The 21,365-nt window shown below is 35.8% G+C and overlaps 1 protein-coding gene across 1 annotated transcript in view; it reads right to left on the reverse strand.

Moving 5' to 3' along the window:
- Cped1 (cadherin-like and PC-esterase domain containing 1) overlaps window positions 1-21,365 on the reverse strand; it is a 241,432-nt gene that overhangs the window by 166,450 nt on the left and 53,617 nt on the right. The window contains exon 4 of the mRNA XM_013019900.1: window positions 15,319-15,394. Within this exon, the coding sequence (XP_012875354.1) occupies window positions 15,319-15,394 (76 nt within the window). The remainder of the gene's footprint in view (window positions 1-15,318; window positions 15,395-21,365) is intronic.

The raw sequence follows: 21,365 nt of genomic DNA on the forward strand, positions 1-21,365 counted from the left end.
TGAACAGACTAGAGGCATATACATTCATTCAAGTCATGCCTTGTATAGGAAAACTCTAGGGTTTATTGAATGCAGTGATAAGGTAGAAAGTCCAGCATTCCGTTTAAATAGTTCCGTGGCTGGTGTACTTTCTGAAATGGCTGTTAACTCTGTTAAATATCGCTTTGCAAAACAGTGAATTGTCTCTTGACCATATGGGTTTTTCCCCCTCTTTTTTATAGTAAAGAGACTTGAACTTACCACCTTTTGTCCCTTTGTGCTCCACTTGAGCCAGGATAGCGTCAATGGCTTTTGATGGTTATTTTGGAAATGGAATCTCATGGAATTTTGCATCCAAGCTGGCTTCAGCCATAATACTTCAGATCTCAGCCTCTTAAGCAGGTAGGACTACAGGTGTAAATTACTTGCACGTAATTTTCCATGCTAATTTTGAGTGTCTCCTTGGGACTCAAGGATAATTATTTTCAACAAGAGCTCTTCTCAACTTTGCATGTATAAACTCAGTTTTCACTTTAATATACACTGAAAATTTCAGGAATTAAATTCCATGACCATTTTTATTTCCATTTCTTTGTTTCTTCCTTCTTTCCTCCTTCTTTCCTTCCTTCTTTCATTTGTGACTTTCTCAAGAATTGTTCATCATTTTCACAAAGCTCATCAACAAAAGCAATGTGACCTGTGGTACCTTAGTTTCTCTTACAATGGCTGTCACATTCATAATGAATCTAAATATGAGTGAAAAAATTTGAGCATTTTACTACACCTTATTGTATCAAATATTAAATATCTGCATTAAAATATATTTTTATAAATTACTTTTCTCTTATTTGTCCTTTATATGAGTTATGGCATTTTACTGGTCTGTTAAAACAGGTGTGTATATGATTTACAGCCATGTCATTCCATACCAATGAAGATTAAATATTTGTTATCCAAAGACAGTGGGAGGTACGATACAAAAGAAGCTTTAATAGAACTCAAGTGTGGTTTGTAGCAGGATCTCAGGTGAAGCAAGTATAGGTAAAGGAAAAGAGCTAGTTTTGCCAGTTCGTCTTGAAAAACATGGCTCCTCCAAATTAAACAAAATGGTAGCTAGCAATTATCAGGCAATACTTACGGAGATATTTACTGGACAATCATAATTATTTAACATTGATGAAGTGCTCACTCTGCATTATTCCAAGCACTTAGTATTAACTTTGTCTATTCTTTTAACTACTCAATGGGACAGAATCGCGATTATCCCTAAACTACAGACTGAAAGCTGTACCACAGGGAACGTAAGCGACTTGCCCAAAGACACTGGGCTATTAAGTGGCCAAGATAGGACTGACACAGGTGAAACTGGCTCTATCTATATCTATCATTGTCCTCTAGCAGCTTTGTGACCAGGTCAAAGAAATTATTAGCTTAAAAACCATTTTCAAAATCCCTTAATTACACCCAGATTATACATTTCTTTTCAATCATAAGATGGCTTTACAAATACTTACTAATCTACATTGTCATATGGGTGCTTTGGAAACCAGCTTGGCAGCTCTTTCTGTGACTGTAAAAGAGGGGTCACTATTTTGCTGTAGGCCCAAACCTGACTCTGCTGGCTACCTACATCTGACCCTAGTTTAAAGGTTTTCTTTACCGTCTGAAAATTTGTAGTTGATTTGGAGACTTGAGTTTGGAATAACATCAGATAGGGAGTAGCAGAAGAAAGGCGAGGAATAACCTTCAAAGGAAGGAGTATGTTGGTGAATGGGCATAGTGCAATTCTCATCTGCTGTTGAGTTCTCTAGCAAAACAAAGCAATACAACAAAACCATCTGCTGTCCACAGCAAATGCACATCACCCCGTCTGTGTGCAAATATTTGATGCATTAAAAATTAAAAGGATTGGGTTAGTTGATGAAATAATAACAATAGAAAGGATACATAAAATCAATGTCTCATCAGATCCAGATATAACAGTTTTCATTAAGCAGCTCTTTTCTTGTTTTCTGGTGTATAACACTTACTTCAAATATTGTATAGCAGATCAAGTTTATACAACATGTTTTACATGTGGATCTTGTTATCTATGCAGGCGAGAGTTTCTCCATTACTAACCGAAGAAGGGCATTGATAAAAAGGTTACACAAGGTTAAAAGAATGAAATGTACAGAGCCCTTGATGCAGAGTGTAATGATAAGTAAAACAGTAATGTTTCTCCTTGCCATTATTTAGGGTAATTTGTAAAATAATTGCGAGCCATAAATACTAAATTCTACTGTAATTACCTGTAAAACAAGCCCCAAACTAGCACCAATTCTGTTTGGTGACTATACTTAATCTCTAAGTTCTACTTACTTGCTTATTTTTAATTAGAAAGTCTCTAAAAACAAATGTAGATATTGAGAAAGATCACAATATAGATGATAGGTAGCTAGTTAGCTAACTAGTTAGTTAGATATATAGATAGATCAATGTGGAAAACAAAGACTCATTCAGTTTTTCTTTGCCACTCAGTTCATGGGTATTTCAATAATACAGGAATAATACCTTATATGTGACTTCTATAGGTTTATAACACATATACTTATGTAAAGCATTTGCCTGAAAACTCTATGAGGATAGATTGTCCAGCAGAATTGTTCTCATTGTACAAGTCTGGAAAGCAGGTGCAATAGGTTAAGCTTCTTTCCTAGAATCAATAGCTCTATCCAGCAGCTGTGGAACTAGACTTTGGTTTCTTCCTACCTGACCATCAAGACTCCTGACTTCTCTTTTCACTCTGAGTCTTTAGGTTAGCAATTACTATGTACATTCTGACCCATGTTCCCCCCAAAAGCTGAAACAATATGGGCTGTGAAGAGGCCTTCTCAGTGAATGTGGACGGAGTATGTGCTTTGGTCCTTTCAGGGATATGCTGACCCCTTGCAATGCTCCACATTTGCTAGTGAAATGACTGAACACTGGTATTGCATAACTGCCATAGTTAAAAATGACTCAAGAAAGAAGTTCTCTGTTTCACCATTAGATGGTGCTAGAAGAAGTTTAAAGAAAACAGTCACAGAGGGTATTGATAAAATGAATTATAGGGCTAAAGAGAGGCTCACCATAGAACAGTCTATGCTTCTCTCCCAGACAGGGGCACACCTAACCCATCATTAAAGGGTAAAACCTCTTCCAAAGCTACTCCATCATTCAGTTAATTACACATTTTCCAGGATAGGTTCCTTTTGACTCACAACTTCAGCTACAAATGAAGGATTTTATGTAGGGACAGAAAGGCATTTCACATTGCTTATAGTTTGCTGCAGCTATGCTTTTTGCTTATTGTCAATAAATGTTCAGCAGGATGTGTCAAATTGAAAGTGACAAAATGCCTATTACAATGTATTGGTCCCAATAAATTGTATTATTAATGACTATGGCTACAATGAGAAGTTCAAGGGACTTAGTCATAACAAATAGTATCCTTCCAAGAATAATCCATTACATACTTGCAATATATGAAGTTATATGCACTTCAGCTAATGTATCATGTTAGTAAGTTTTATTTTTGAATATTGATGTTGGTATACTGTCATGGATGTCCATGAAAATAAATGAATACTGCAGAGTTATTTGGATTGTTTATCTTTCTTTCTTCCTTCCTTCCTTCCTTCTTTCTTTCTTTCTTTCTTTTGTCGTTGGTTATGGGGCTTGAACTATCTGGGTCTGGGTGCTGTCCCTCAGCTCTTCAGCTCAAGGCTAGTGCTCTACCATTTGAGCCACAGCACCACTTCTGGTTTTCTGGTGGTTTATTGGAAATAAATGTCTCACAGACTTTCCTGTCAGGATTAGCTTTGAACTGTGATACTCAGATCTCAGCCTCCTGAATAGATAAGGTTACAGGCATGAGCCACTGGCACCCAGTTGTTTGTTTTTGTTTTATAACAAATACTTGTAATTTTTTTCTTGTTGTTCAGTATTTCCCTCTACCATCAGGAGGCAGAGAGTGATTGTCTTGGAGTTAAATATTCTGTAGCTCTCCAAACTAAGCTATATCTAAGATTTTGTGTGCACACACGTTTGTGTGTGTATGTGTATACATGTAAGGCTAAATGAATAGATTTTAAAACGCACAAAACAGAGAAATCAAAGCGATAGTACAGTGGAGTCCTCTTTGACATAAATTGGATTTACTCACAAAATAGGAAGGCCCCAGAAGGAATTTTCACCACCTACCAGCTAAATCCTAGAACCTGATTTATTCGGAACCTTTCTTAACCCAGTTCTGTAATCTCAAAGGGAGTCCATGGGAGCTTAAAAAAAAAAAAAAAAAAAGGTTTGGTCACTGCTGTAAAAATGTTATCATCTATTTTGAAGCAAACAACATTTTTCAGACACCTTATCAAGATTTCAGATTAACTCCTCTTCTGTCACATGTACAGTGACTCAGGAAGAACATATTTGGGGAAAAATACCACAGTTGCAGTGTACGTACGTAAAATGGGGAGAAGATTTATGGGGTTTCCCGCTCACAGGCTACAGTGAGCAACAGTTATTTCTTTCTCACTTTCAATGGAAAAACAAAGAAAATCAAAGATAAGCTATCACTTTCTCAAAAATCTTCATTTGCTGTTGCTGCGATGAGTTAGTTAATTCAGATACTTATGATTTCCTGGCTGAGCTGTGAGTTTTATGAGTAAGTCAGGCTGTGTGGGTGGCCAGGGCATTGAACAATTCAACAGTTCCTCTGGGGTCTTTCCTGGCATGCAGTTGTGTCTGAAATTCTCACCAATTGATTATGAGTTTGGGTGGAATTACGTCCTTTGGAGAGAAAGGTTATATCTAGGAGAAGAGAGAATAGTAGTACTGATTGCTTTATCAGCTTGTCTGTGTGTGAGAGAGCACGTGAGGACTGAGGTCTTAGGAGCAAATAACCTAGCACAACACAGAAAGGTAGATCTTCAGCCAACCCAGCACCAGGCATGCGGGTAGGCAGGATCTAACATCAGAGATCTTGGTGCTTAAGAAAAAATAATATCAATATTCCCATACTTCAAAAGTTATTTGAGGATAAGAGTAGTTCTGCCTAAAGAATCCCATAACTAAATCAGTAAAAATATTTGTTAACCATGTAATAATACAGGGCTGCTGGATTTTTTGTCTGTCAAATAACATTCTCCATCTTAAGGATTTTTTTTTCTCCATGTGGTTTTAGTGAAACTCCCAATTATACTACCTCTGACGACTCTCCCCATCTGGGGCAGTTAGTAACTGAAAAGTGCCCCCAAATTGATATGTGGAAGTTCTAACCGTAGCTGGGAATATGACTATTTTGGGAAATAAGGCATTAAAATAGGCAATTAAGTGAAGTTTCGAGGGTGGGTCCTGATCTAATAGATATGATGACCTAAGAAGGTCTGGTGACAAGAAGAGGAGAGAATACAAACATAAAGGCCTCATAAGGTCATAGCAAGAAGGCAAATCCCCGCAAGTCAACGAGAGAGGCCTCAGGAGGAACAAGCCATTTGACACCCTCCTCTTGTACTTTTGGTTTCAGGAGCGAGACAAGGGGAGTTGTTTAAGGCCCCCACCCCGTCTGTGGTACTTTGTTAGAATAGTCCACGTAAACTATCACAGTAGATGTGAGAATATTCTCAGGCAAGCTCCTAATTAAAGCAATTCTCCTGATAGTAGTATTGACCAGTGTGGACTTGTGGCCTGATGGTCTCTCATTTTGCAGATGGAGAAGAAATGGTTGGGTTTCTGAACTGGGAATACCTGACAGCAATCTTCTCTGTCATACAGAGAAAACCTCTCTGTAGAAACAAAGAAGGAGGGCAATATACAGGGAGAAGTTAAGTAGAGAGATGTGACGCACACAAAAAGAGTATTGGGAGACAAAGATAGTTCGAGTTTGGCCCTGGAATCTGTTAACTGAACACAGATTTACTAGTTAGCCATGAATTCTTTTTTGCTTATGTTCAATTGAATTGGGCTTCATACTTACAAATGACAGTATTCTAGACATCTACGTTGCATATATATTTTATCTGAGGTATATGCCTATAGGATATGGAGAAAAAGCTGAATAGTTAGAGAAATTAGGGTCTAGGAGAAAGTAGAAAAGCTTTATATGAACTATTAGAGACATGATTATATATTGAATTCCATATACCAAATCAGTGTTGGTGAAAATAGCATGCAGATGATGAAGAGAAAAGAAATCACATTTTTTGTTATGATCAGCAAAATACAGTAGGAAAGAAAGAACAAGGGGAAGAATGAAGGAGAGAGGAGCCTAACCTATATTAAACAATTAGATTTCTTTCCATATAAAACTCTTGGGTATGATCTGTGTGTGTGTGCATGCACACACATGTATGCACTCATGCACATGCATGCATGCCAAGGGTGATTTGGAAGTTGGATAGTTATAACATCATTTGCAGTCCATACAAGATTATCAACACACTAATGATGAAAGATACTAATATTTCTTCTAGCTTCAGTGTTCCTATAAAAATGGGCACTATCCCTGTTGTATTTATTTTCTGGCATGAAATTAAAAAAGTGGCAAAAAAAAAAAAAGATTATCAGCACAGATATACTGCCACACACAGCCAACAAGAAGCATACTTGTCTTCCTGTTCATGTCCCAAATGATTTTGCAGGCCTTATATACCCACAGGCTGGCCATTGCCAACTTCTGGTAGAGCTTAAAAAAAAATATATCCACCAATATCTACTGCAATCTAAATCGATGTTCATTCTTTCTGATTTCGATTTCCAAGCTGTATCTCACACATCCTCACTTTCCTTCACAGGATCCATAAAAGAAGCTAAAAACTCAATACTCATCAGAAACTGGTAGATTTGTGTCCTCTGGCCTCAATACAGAACCATTAAGATGAAGAAACTGCCTGGAGAGCAAATCTATAAGTACCGCAACCCCATTGATAAGTAAAGAGAGGGACCTCTCTCCTTTGTCTTCCTGCTCCTTCCTCTGGCAGTCTACACTTAGCTTTTCTCTTCAAAATAAATGATGAAGAAATATTTAAAGATGTTTGGGTTGAAATATGAGCCTGCCTTAGAGAATTACTCTCACCTTTCCAGTCTGAATGCATGAGGACCAAGCAGCAATATGAGAACAGGCTCAGTCTACTCTTTTCCATAACAATGAGATGATAAGTCTTTTGAGGAAAAGAATTCATCCAGAAGTTAGTACTCTATCATGAAATTTATTGTTATCTTTCTCCCTGGCTTGTGAGTAATATTAGAACAGCTCTGGTTCTTCCATAGATATAAATGTCTTCTTGTTATAAACAGGTAGTATAACATGGAGGACTGAGGCAGTTCACTGCTCTTCTTGCTTTGGTATTCTGGTCCACAGCAACAGCTCAACACTGAGTTCACAGCAAGTACATGAGCAGATTAATCTAAGCCTTTACGAGATCTTCTCCTGACTGCCAGGGCTCCCCTTCTACAACTTTGACCACCTTCAGTACACTTTTGCTATGCAATTAATGTCCAACATTTAAAAATATTGAAGTGACTATTACATACTAGTGACTTGCTTGTACATTGACTCAACCAGATTTAGGGAATCTAAATCATTTCAGGGAGACAATATCCACTGGAGATTTGTATATGGTAAAATCATGACATAAGAGAAAGAATTTAAATATATCTGAAGAGATAAGTGGACCTCATTCCTAAGACAGTCTTGAATCAATTGTCTACAGAAACAACATTTTGAATTTCTGATATGAAAAATGTGTACAAAATAGTCCCTAGTGATTTTTCTCTAGGTCAATGACCTTGAGACAGTTATTTTCTTCTTTATTCATTTTTTTTCATTTTTAAATGAAAGGGTCTTGATTCAAGTCTATGACTGAAAGAGAAATTAGTGCTGTATTTCCTGGTGTCTAATTTGTCTAGTCCAACTGATAAGTGTATAAAACTCTAGGGAGACATTCTTTAATAAAGCACATTTAGACTCGCAACACACACTTTTTGAAATATATCCTGACCACAGAGGAGTGAATCTTCTTCTCTTTTTTTGCCTTTTTAAAAAAGAGGCTGTACAGAGGGGTTAGAGTTATATGAGTTAAGAAATGAGTACATTTCTTGCCAAGCATTGTTATCTCCTTTGTTGATCTCCCATTATCCCTTCCCTTCCTCACCTCCTTCGCCCCTCCCCCTGCCATGAAGTTGTAAAGTTCATTTCCAATATAGCATCTTGTGGGTATCAATTTGTTGCAATGGGACATCCTGTGTCCTTGTTTCAGCATTTTGTTATTTCCCTTCCCCTCCCCAAATTAGACAAATGTATATATAAGATGCAGGGTAAAAAATCAAGTACAGTGACAACAGGGGGAAGAACATACAAAGGAAACAAAAAATAATCACATAGTACATTAAAAACAAAAGCAACAAAGAAAGACCTCTTGTGTCCATACCTTGGGGTTCATTTCACTTAGCATCATCTTTTTTTTTTACTTGTACTAAACTCAGGCATCAAGAACTGTAATTTATCCCCATCTGCCTTCAAATGCATGGACATTCTTCACAGATACCTATAATGTGAGTCATTTTTTAAAATGTTGATATCTGTTTTCCTAAGTAGTTTAGAGTGTCATTGGGATAGGCTGCTTCAGGGGCTGATAGCTAGTTTTTCTGGCAATGGCGGAAGATTGGACAATGGCTAGCTAAGTTGATGAAAGGGTCATCTGTGTCCACATCACAATTCATAGGACTAGCCAAGGGCTGGTGGCTCATGCTTGTAATCCCAGCTACTCAGGATCTGCCAGATCTGAGGGCTGTACTTTGAAGTTAGCTGGGGTAGGAAAGTCCATGAGACTCGTCTCCAATTAACCACCAGAAAACTGAAAGTAGAGCTGTTACTGAAAGTAGTAGAGCGGTAGCCTTGAGCAGAAAAGCTCAGAAGCAGTACACAGGCCCTAAGTACAATTCCTGCAATCAAAATGCAGGGTAGAAAATCGCATACACACACAAAAGCACAGGAATGATGGAGATTTGGAATGAAAGAAGTTAACTCATGTGGCAATTTCCTTATTGAATATGATGGCTCAAACCTTATAGATGACAATAAGTTGACAAAGTAATGTTGAAATTCCCTCCTAACTCTGTAATTCCAGTGTTACAAAACCCATCTTCATTGTCCTCTGGGTTTAGCAAAATTGTTTTGTGTGGAAAAGGGAAGAATTGGCAGGAACTTGTAGAAATATGAAAACATGAAGAAAAGTATGGAGTCAGAAAAGTGGGAAAGAATTGGCTGCTGCAAGAGATCAAATGGTCACTGAATTTTATGGTAATGGGGAGCATGTGGGAATGTCCTTTAGGTTTCTGACATTGAGACTATTACAACCACGTTGAGGGCTATGTCTTAGTGTGGCTGCTCAGTATCACCTTATCTTTTCCTATATATTCAACGCTTAGAAGCCAAATAAATATTTTTGCCAAGACAAGGACTTCTGTTCTAGATAAAATCTATCTCTGGATCAGATCAGAACCTCATTCAGAGAACTGCTTACCTAGGCCTTGCTGTTTCAGTCACTAGATAGACTTCTGTGGGCACATCTAATGGATTTCATTTACTTATTTATATATAGAAAGATAGATAGATATTTATTATAAAGATAGTGTACGGAGGGATTACAGTTACATGAGTAAGGTAATGAGTACAGTTCCTATCGAGCATTGTTACCTCCTCTTTTGATTTTTCCCCACCATCCCTTCCCTCCCCACTACCCCAACTCTTCCCTCGCCCCCCAGACATTGTAAAGTTCGTTTTCAACATAGTGTCCTGTATATCTCATTATCATCATGGGTCAACCTGCATCCCATTCCAGTATTCTACATCATTTACTTATTTTTGAAATGATAGGCGTAAGCAAAGCATCTTAGTGGCCCCTTACTTGGGATTAGATAGGCTGAAGGACAACAACTTGTGACCAACCCAGACAAGATTGGCAAAACCCTATCTCACAAACAGAAATACAAATCAAAGGCCTGGACATGTGACTCAAGTAGTAAAATCCTTACAAGCATGAGATTTTTTTTTGATTGAACAACATAGAAAAAAATTAATGTAGACATAAGGTCCTTTTGGTCACAGTGAGAATAATGGACATGATTTTGCAGAAAGAAGAAAATAAGTAGAAAGAATATGAGAGCATCCACTTAGACAGGGAGAAAAGTGGCAAGGTTAGTAAGCTTTGGGGATGGGTGCCTTGCGGTAGAACTAAAAGAAAATTTGAATATGCTTACAGAAATTCTACCAAATAGAAATTTATTGGGTTTGCAAACTTATTTTCTAAAATGCAAATACATGTAAGAGGCTTAGGACTACAGGAAGGGTGTAATTTAGTCTGCATTAGTTCCATCAGCTTATTTCCTGCTATCACCTTGTTAAAGTCAGCCATACTAAAGAGCCAAGAGCTTTATTTGCGGGTTGAGGGTGGGGGAATGTTTTGCATGTTTTGTGGCACAGAAGGTGAGAGTTTTGGGGAGTGAGAGAAGCCTGAGGAAGTCCCTCCTCCCCCCAAAACACATATGAAGGGTGATCAGAATTTGAAAACACTGAGCAAGCAAGCTTTGTTCTTCTTTACTTGTAACGCTAGACATGAAATATTAAAATCAATCAGGACTACACCACAGTGCTTAAAAATAGCTTCCCTAAGTTATTTTAACAATATACTTTACATTTGTTAATAAAAATATAGAAAGTTATAAAATTCCATCATGTTTAGATACAATAAAATGTGTTAAATTTCATGCTGTATTTCTTTTTTTCTCTGTAAAGTGACATTGTTACTGTAAAAATGAGGACATAGATCTTATATTGTTCACTGTGTTATCTTTGAGTACAAATCTTTGTACACAGAACTACGATAAAACCACTGGAAAGAATGAGTTATGGCCAAAAATTTGGCACACTCCTAAGCAAGATTTCTTGCATGGTGAAGTTGCACTAAAAAGAACAAAAACAACTCCCTACCCAAGTAAAATAGTTCTCTTATGTTTTGTTTGTACTTGTAGTTCAAATATGGGAAAACAATTTTTATTAAAAAATAAAACCCTTCATAAAAAGCAACAAAAAGCATGAATGCCAAGTTTAAGCCAACTACATATGATGAGACAGTTTTTTTTTCCCAAAAAACAAAGCACTAAATGGCAAGATAAAAATAAATCTTTCTGCTAGCCAGAAAAGTTTCCATGGATATTTGCCTCCATGTGACTCACAAGTCTAAGGTCAGGTACACGCTGTTTGGGCATGGGAGGAACAGATTGTGTTAGCGTTACATACATTCAGTCACTCTTCTATTTTTGGTCAAAATTGTCCCATCTCATTTGCATGGGTCATAACCAACTTCACATCATAATCAACCTTCCTGCCTTAGCATCCATGTCTCTGCTGCAAAAATAGAGCTTAGGACAACAAATCTCTAAGGGGAGAAGGACCTATTTTATAGATTAGAAAACTGTAGAAGAACTGCATTTGAAATCTTTCTTAGTATAATGGACTGATAATGCTTCCAAGCTAGAATGTGCCAGGCACGGTCTGAAACAGCTGGGGATACTCCCTAGGCTTCATCCCTACTTCTGTATAATGGCACTAATAGCTTTGCTTTGAAACATCTTCCACAGGTATTGATGCAGTGGATAGTCTTGAAGATAGAAATGTCTGTCAAGAACTGAAGGAAACGTTCTTTGTTTCTTAGCCTGCTGAGCAAAACCAATATTCCTCTGGTAGTTTTGTTTGCTACCCTTGAAAAAAAAAAAGATTCAAATTCTCCAAGTTGGCATTTCTCTCTTAATTTTCCATTTATTGAGTACTTAACCGGGACTAGGAAACCAGGATTCTGTGACCTTGTACAAAGGCTGGTAGCTTGCCTAGTGCTGCTGCTGTAAATAAAACATTTGTCTCTGACTTAGGCATCTTGTGTCTCTGAGAAGAACCATAAAACTGGCAGATGACTTGTGAGTTAGGAGTAGGGTAAAATCTCAGACATTTTGCAGTTTTTGAGAGAAACATGTATAAGAGGAGAAAATGTTAAGTATTGTAAGGCCTACTGTTTGATTTTTTAGTTGTAGAATGATTTAGTTCAATTTTGAGTGTTATATATTAACACAATATTACGAGGTGTGCTTTAATCTTCAAGTTAAATTAGATATACACAAATATACATGCAAACAGAATCTACTAGATATTTAAAAATTAAACCAATGAAATTGGTATTGTTTTCTCTCTACTTTGTCGATGGGAAACAAAAATCAAGAAAACAAATCCCTTGAAGTTGTTGGACAGCTAGTAGGTCACAGAGCTTGAACCCTTAATTTCACAATCAATTGATCAACCTCCAAATAAAACACAGCTTTAACATTGTTTTGGACTTAAGTAAAATGTCTCCAGATTGCGATGTTTAGTTTTATTACCTACTTTTTGTTTATGTAGCTGTCTTTGTTGTTTTTGTGGTTTGGTTTTTTTGAGAAAGGATCTCATCCAGACTGGTCTTAAGAGGCATGAGACTAGAAGTACAGTCACACATTCCCACACCATGACTGTTTTATTTTGCCTTTGGACAATACAATATTCTAAGGTACTGACGCCTAATCTGCAATCAATATTAATACTCTTCAGTATTTTAATCAGTAAATATTGTATTTGTGAGCTATATATTACATATTTATTGCAGTAACAAGCTGGTGTAAAAGCTACGGTTGATAAAATTCACCTCAGAAAATAACGCAGTAGACATTTTAAAACTACACATCTAAGAAATTATCTTCAGCTAGAGAAAGAAAACATGATAGAATAAATGTTTCACTTATAAGGCTGCATATTTCACAAAGCTATCTCATTAGTCACAAAGATAAATGAAAAATTGACACATTAGACAGAGTAGGAAAAGGGACTATAGGAATTTGTAAACATTCTTGATAATAAAAAATGTTTAAAGGAAAAGAATGTAAAGATTACCTTGTAATTTTATGGAAGGAAATCTAAAATATAAGTTTATATAAAACTTACTTGAGGAATTTTCTTAATTGATAATCATTTTGAACCATAAATATACTTTAATTTTATGATTCTATTCTGCTTCCTACAATGCTATTAAAAACGTTAATAAAATCTTCCTTATTTATTTATATTTCTTTGCAGTACTTGAGCTTAAACTCAATGCTTCTCATTTGCTAAGTTGATGCTTTACTATATGAGTTGTAACTACATCTCCAGCCTTAGTTTGGTGTGTGTGTATGTGTGTGTGTGTGTGTGTGTGTGTGTGTGTTTTGAGATAAAGTCTTTTGAACATTTCTACTGGGTTGGATTTTAGATCCCTTTCTCAGCCTTCCAAGTAATTACATTTACTTACAGGCATAGTCACTAGCACCCAACTCAATCACTCTTAAATGTAAATAACAACAAAGAAAGCATACTTTAAAATACATGAATTCTCTCAAAATGCAAACAATTTTTGAGTTGTTTTAAGGATACATACACACACATATATATATATATATATATATATATATACATACATATATATATATATGTATACATACACACACACACACACACACACACATATGGCTTGAACTCAGGGCCTGGTGTTGTCCCTGAGATTTTATGCCTAATGCTAGAGTTCTACTACTTGAACCACAGCTCCATTTCCAGGTTTATTGTGTTTATTTGGAGATAAGAGTCTCAGAGACATTTCTGCCTGGATTGGCTTCAAACCATGATCCTCAAAGCTCAGCATCCTGAGTAGTTAGGATTACAGGTGTGAGCCACTGGAATCTGGCAGTAATTTCATATTAATATAAATAATTATTTTTATTGTATGCATAAAAGCATTACTTTTTATGAAACAAAAATATCTAGAGGTTACAAAAATATTGGGTTATGTAGTTAGCTATATTTTTGTTATGTAATATCATCCTTATGAAAATAATATATACAGTATTTGTTTAAAAGTACATTTTAAGTTAAAAGTAGAATTTCTAATCCATTTGCTTTTTCATTTCTGGTCAGTGATGGAGAAAGACTACAGTAGTTGGAGTAGTTCATGGCAATAAGGTTTATGTTTTATTTGGAGGCAGAAGCCCTACAGAAAAGCTAATACATTAAAATGTAATCTTTTCTGATTCTAATAGGATAACTATTAACTTAGGAAAAACAGAATTAAGGGTAAATAGATCTAAAGTTTAGAAATGTAGTAAAATACTTTCTAGGGGAATAAACTATTAATTAGTAAATGAGTTTAAAACAAGAAATTTGATAACTGTTTCCGCTAATGAGTTTTAAAGTTTACTTTAATTTCATTTATGAGGATTTATTTTATCTCTGCAGGCTCAATATCTGCTGATACTTTTTTAGTATATATATATTTTTTATTGTAAAGATACTGTACAGAGGAGTTATAGTTACATAAGTAAGATAATGAGTAAATTTCCTATGGAGCATTGGTACCTCCTCTTTTGTTTTTCCCCTACCATCCCTTCCCTCCCCACCTCCCCAACTCTCCCCTCCCCCACCCCAAAGTTGTAAAGTTCATTTTCAGCTTAATATCTTATACTTCTTTTTTCTACTATGGAAAGTTATGCAGAAATTAGAGATAGTAATTTTCATCACAAATTCCTAATATAGCAATGGCAGAGAATTTACTCATTTAATATCCTGTTTTAAAACTATAAACAGAGTGGATTTCTGAAAACTGTAACAAATTCCAGGATCAAAATCATTTAATTATAAACAGTCTTTTAATTTCAAGTTTTATATAACTAAGAACTATTAAAATGATTACTTTAAAATAAGACAATACTTTAAAAGACAGACAAAATGAAACAAAATGAAATTTAACAAAACAAAAGGCAAAATTAAACATATATATCACTTTTAGGCTCTTATTACTTACTAGTAAGAACTTCCCATTCGTAAAACCTGATTTATATGAGTGCATCTGGTAAATCAGGAAGCTATTCTGAAATGTCATTAGCTAGTATCTTTTAAGAAAACTCATGGGGCTGGGAAGGTGGCTCAGTGGTAGAGTGCTTGCCTTGCATGCATGAGGCCCTGGGTTCGATTCCTCAGCACCACATAAGCAAAAAGAAAAAAGCCGGAAGTGGCGCTGTGGCTCAAGTGGTAGAGCACTACCTTGGCTGAAGAGCTGAGGTACAGCGCCCAGGCCCAGAGTTCAGAAACCACAACCGGACCAAGAAAGAAAGAAAGAAAGAAAGAAAGAAAGAAAGAAAGAAAGAAAGAAAGAAAGAAAGAAAACTCATGTTTGAACTATGGTTATACAAGGAAACAAACTAAAGATTGATTACCTGGAAATCTTCTGATTAATTGGCACAGCCCTTCCTTTCTGCAAAGCTGATACTGTATTTCTGGCAATATGTTTATCTGAAAATAAAAAATGAGAAAAAAAGTTCTAATGAGTTAGACATTCACAAATGGCGACACAAAGCAAACAAAAATTCATAGTTAAAAGTAAAGCATTGTCTACACCATCCAAACCTAGCCTTCATAACTCTTCCAGTCTACACTCAAATTCATCACAAGAAAGTGGCTTATTAAATAACAAAGTAAAATCTTCCCTTGGGAATGTATTTGAAATCTTTTATATTTATTAGACGTAAAATCCATATAAAATACAAATATGAACATTGAATCCATATTTACTATAAATAAAAGGAAAAACTTAGGGCAAATACAGTAACACCAATAACTTCAGAATTGCAAAGCTGTATCACTAAGAAAAAAAAAAAGCACTAAATAAACCTGCAAGCCAACTAAACCTCAAAGTTCCAAAGTCCTTTAGTTATCTCCATTAGACAGATTTTCAGTAGTAATTCAGTGGCAAAACATTTCATAATTTCATATTTATACTTCATGCTGAAAGCCATTTACTTCCAAATATAAAAGCCAGTTATGATAAAATTATTTTGACCGAAATTTTTCCTTAGCAAACTTTAGAGTTGTAATAAAATCAAATATAGAATTTTTTAAGGTAGAGAAAAGATACAAACAAATCTACTTCTTTTGCTCATGTAAATTTACAGTATTGATAAATTAATATCATCACTGAAATCCTCACCTGAAGCCAAATATGATAGACTCCTATTAAACATAACAAAGGGAACCTGTTTAAGTTAGCTTGAAAATCAGATCAATTTTTGAGACATTATTGATTACTTTCTAGCTAATTCACTCTATCCTAGTAAAGTATTGTAACTTCTCCATGGGACTCTATTGACCTGACTGGATGTAAAGTATTCAGCTGTGTTTGGGGTGGGGTGGTGAAAGTGGGGGAGGGGGAAATAACCAGCTATATAGTGATAGTCCCAATTCTACACTTGATAGAACCAGAAGTACATTTTGCTTTTTTTTTTCTAATTTCTTCATTTCAAAAACAAGCATGTAGAACCTTTAGTCTCTATCTTACAGTTTTGCTTTAGAGTTTTATCAGTTCTTTGATTGGTTGTACCTTTAAAGAAAAATAAAAGGTTTAATCAAAGTGTTTTGAAATAGTGCTTTGATGAAATCTTCTCCAACATTTATAGTTGTATTAACTCTATTCACTTCCTTGGAAAACTTTCTGCTTCCCAAGAATAGCTAGAGGAAGACAAATTGTAGGCCAGATCTTACAAACAAGACCACATTTGAACTTTTAGGCACAAGCTCTACTACTGAATAACTACTACTACATTTTGTTCAGTATATACGAATGCCAGAGCTTAAATCACTCATGGCCTCTGCACTGAGAACTGACAGAAGACCATCAATGTTGTAGTACACCTTCAGTCTGAGAATTATTCATATGTGTCAAGTTCTAAATGAAAAAGTTCAGACTAAATGAAGAAAAATAAGAGCTTTCATATAAAGTCCTGACTCTACAATTTACAATTCTTCTGAAAGCCTAGAGGGGCAGGCAGAGTACTGAGGAAGTGTGGAAAACACACAAAAGAGACAATTTTTATTTTCTTAAGTTAACACAAAAAGTTTTTTTTTCAAATTGGATTGTGAGAAACTTCAAAAGCCAATAAAATTGAGTAATTTTTCTCCACAGGAAACAAAAATCACTGAGTTGCTTAATGACTTCTCATTATCTTTAACATTAGAAGGATCCGAACTGAGAACCAACGCTAGATTCTCAGCACTGAAGGCCAGAGACATGCTCATGTACATTTCAGGCTACTTCTAAATGGTTCCTGAAAAAGTGCTGCCACTGTAGCTACATGAGACATCGTCACCTTCTGCACAAACTGAAGAGAATCAAGACACTGGTACAATGGACCAGATAACTGATTGAATGAGCCAGAACAAGTTATGCAGATAACCAGACAGGCAGTGGACAGCTAGCACAAATTACCAATAGAAGGATAGACTACTGAGTCGTGTCAGAGAAATGACTTTCCCTGTGATATGTGGTTCCTGAACTGACTCAAGATCAGTTTTATAAGCTTAAAAAAATTCAGAGCCAACCAAGGGAAACAGATCTACACTGCTGCCTTCTGTTTTCCTGACTGCCACCCAAAGATGTTTCCTCTCTCTTCTGTCTTCTGTGACTTTAGAAGTCACAAAGTTGAAGAAGAGATATCTAATGGTGGTGTCATGCCAAAAAGATACCTCCATGAATGTGTGAACTGGCCACCAAACTAAGCAGTCAAAATGAGCAGCACAGCACAGAGGGGAAATTGTCAAGTGTCACAAGTCATACAGCTGTTGTGAATCAACTGTATTACATATTTGTTAGACCTAAGGATGCTCTATTATAGTGCCTTTAGTTTTGTGTATGCTACAAAATATATCTGTATCATTATCAAGTGAAATATTATCACAGGAGTGTAATCCAGACTGCCTGATTTTTATGTGATGTTTATTTCTGCTTCAACATTTTAAAAATTATTTTAATAGCATTTGTTTGTTTGTTCGTTATTATTTATTGCCAATCTGGGGCTTTGAACTTCAGCTTTTTTGCTCAATACTAGCACTCTTGCCACTTGAGCTGAAGCTTCATTTCCAGCTTGATAGCCTTTATTTTGTTAAGAGCAGTTTAAGGTTGACAGAAAAATTGAGCAGAAAGTATATAAAGAGCATATTTACCTTGTGTCTCCTCACAGGTATGACCTTTTGTAGGATCAACATTGCTCAGTGGAATGGTATATTTGCTAGACTTCATGAATATATTTTCATATATCATCTGTCAACCAGTTTTAATAAATATCAATCTTGTATTAGGTTTGAATGCTTTTTATAAAAACATATATGCATTTGTAAATAGATTACTTGGTATCAAACCTTTTAGAAAGGATTAAAAGCATGTGTAAGATGATCATGACAGGGTTGGGAAGGTGGCTCAGTGGTAGAGTGCCTGACTTGTATGCATGAAGCCCTGGGTTCGATTCCTCAGCACCACATAAGCAGAAAAAGCCGGAAGTGGCACTGTGGCTCAAGTGGTAGAGCACTAGCCTTAAGCTGAAGAGCTGAGGGACAGCGCCCAGGCCCAGAGTTCAGGAAAAAAAAAATGCTGATCATGAAATTCAGTCCCTGGCATACTTTTAAGAGTTACAATTAGGAGAAGAATGAATGTGTTAAAGTATTTTGGTCCCAACAAACTTTGTACAAACTTAATCTGTGATATTTTGCACATAAATTGTTCTATTAAAATGTATTAAAAGCAAAAGTAAAAACTCACTCTTCTTTTGAGACATGATTCATTAGTAAAAAAGTAAAAATATATTCTTATTTGAATGTGTTAAGTGTTTATAAAAAAGCTGACACCATAGTCACATCATTAATGTGTTAAGGAGAGTAGACTTCTGAATAAGAATTACTTGATGCAGTATAACAAATTGCCTGGGATAGTTTTTCTGGTCCTTCGAAGATTAAGAGTGAGCTTTACCTCATGTTATATCATAAGGGAATTGTTCTTTCTTTCATTGTGTCTGTAGAGATTTTTCATGCTTTCTATTTTTATCAAAAGTCAAACCTTCTCTCAAAGTTCTTCAATGTCCACTAAGAAAGGAATGACAAGAAACTAGGAGTGCCAGCTAACCAAAGAAGTCTCTTCTCCCCTCTTTTCTATACAATGATCACTCTAACAAAGTCACCTAAAAATTCCATGCTATGCTTTAAATAAGTCATTTCATTAGTTCTCGGTGCTCCAAGTACTAAAACAGAGACTGCTAATTCTACAAATACTTAAAGCTAGAAATGAATCTCTCTACATTTGAAACACTAGAACCTGGCTGAGATGAGTGAGAGAGAGTCCTGGTTACTAAACTGAGTGACCCTCAAATTGTGGGGCTTACTTCACTCTCAGCAGCATACAGACCAAGACTGTTTTAAATTCATGTCCCTATCCTCCCGACTAGAGACTCCTGACCACTCATTTTCTATTACAGATTTTATGATCACTTGCACAGCATGAAAATGACAAAGCTCTAAAGCCATTAGTAATTCTAATGTGCGCAGTTACTCTTTCCTTGTTGATTTTAAAGTCATTGACAATTCTGCAATATCCTCAACAAATTCAAAGAAAATTCTGTTTTGAATATTTATGCTGTATACATAAATGAGTCATGGCTCATAAAGCTTCAAATTATTCACACTTCCAAAATGATAGTTATCTACATGTATCACTGAGAATTTCTGTATTCTTTAAGAATAATCATTAGGTTGGACTGTAAGTTCAGTGCCTAAATAATTATCTTGAAAGTTTCTATTGACATGATTGAGAAAACAGAAATTTGAGGTCACGTTGCCTCAGTATGAGTTCTGGTTGTTTTATTTCTTAGAATAACAAAAGTCCAGATGAGTAAACAAATGTACAGATAAATGAATGACTGAGTTGATAATTCTAGTAATAAAATTACTGAGATACTCAAAATGGAATGTATCTCAGGGTTTCTGTGGCCTTTATCCTGATAAACGGTATTAGGCTAAACTTGTAAAAGTAATCCTCAAGGTAATCAGTCTCTCAAGTGAAGCTTCATTTTTAAGTGAAAAGAACTTAGATATGCAGAGCTGATAGAAATACCTCTTCCTGAACAGAATAAGTTCAGTTAATCATTGTAGAAGGAATGAGAGAAATCATCATTAGAAGTACAAGATAATTATGCCAGGCAAGATCGATTCCTAGGTATCCAAATGAGTGGGAAAATGTTGAGAAACAGAATATCTTCATAATCTTGAAATCACTATGACTTTTCATGTAATATCAGCTCCCAAGATAGTTATTAGTTACATGTAGGAAAAATCATGATTTCACAGTGTAGAAATCTAGTAGACACCAACTCTGCCAAGCAATGGAAGTGAACATCACCAGCAAAAAAACAGACATTGTATGCCTCCTAGCATTTTAAACTGAGAAGGACATAACACTTCTATGGTATTCTTTCCATAACATCATGAGAAAACATCAGGTATAGGCAAACTGCAGGACATTCTACAAAATGCCTAACAAATATTCTCCCAAGGTAACAGAGTCATAAAAGGCAAATAAGAACTGAGGAATCATCAGAAACTAGACACACAGAGAAATCATAATACATGTAACAAGGGATCCTAGAGCAAAAGAGGCAATCCAAATAATGTCTATAATTTAGTACTTAGTTTGCATGAACATTTATTTCTTAGCTCTGATGAACATACCATGGTTTATAAGCCGCTAAACTTAAGAGTCAACTCATTATTATATTTGCATTTTCCTACAATGTCTTAGAGACTGCCTAGAAGCTGGTACCTTTCTGTTATTTTTTTCTTAGATAAAACACTGCAGGCTACAGTGATTAAACATGACCAAAATCCTTCAAGTGATCAATGTTGTACAAGAGTTTACTATGAATGTCCCAGGGACACAAGGATATAAAAGTTAAAGGAGATATTTTCCATGGGTGACTTTGGGATGCTCAAGTTGCAAGCAATTTGTTTTAGGCTGTAGAAAACAAAGGACCAATTTGGGTAAAGGGACAGTCTCCTTGTTTACATCTGAGTCCAGTTCAGCTAGAACTGATGGATAGCAAGCACTCTGGGGATTTTGGAGATTCTGTAGTTGTGAATAGCATCCTGGACACAGAATATATTTACCACCAGATCATCAGGACCAGCATGGGGCATTTCTCAGGTGCCTTTGGTATAGTGGCTGGGACTGTGAGTCTGGCACAAGACATGGGAAATTCTATGTCTAACAAGATGGCAGATACCTCTGGGAAAATAGAGAAGTTGCTAAAGGAAACCTGAATTACCTAATAAATATCAAATCTAATGTCAATGTGAGCTCATTTTACCTCATTAGCTGATTAAGCCTGGTTTGCATTGGTAGGTGCAAAGATAAAGGATAACTAATATAATGCATATAAAGTTTAAGATT

This window comes from Dipodomys ordii, unplaced genomic scaffold (genome assembly GCF_000151885.1).
Source record: "Dipodomys ordii isolate 6190 unplaced genomic scaffold, Dord_2.0 Scaffold48, whole genome shotgun sequence".
In the NCBI taxonomy this organism is placed as follows: Eukaryota; Metazoa; Chordata; class Mammalia; order Rodentia; family Heteromyidae; genus Dipodomys; species Dipodomys ordii.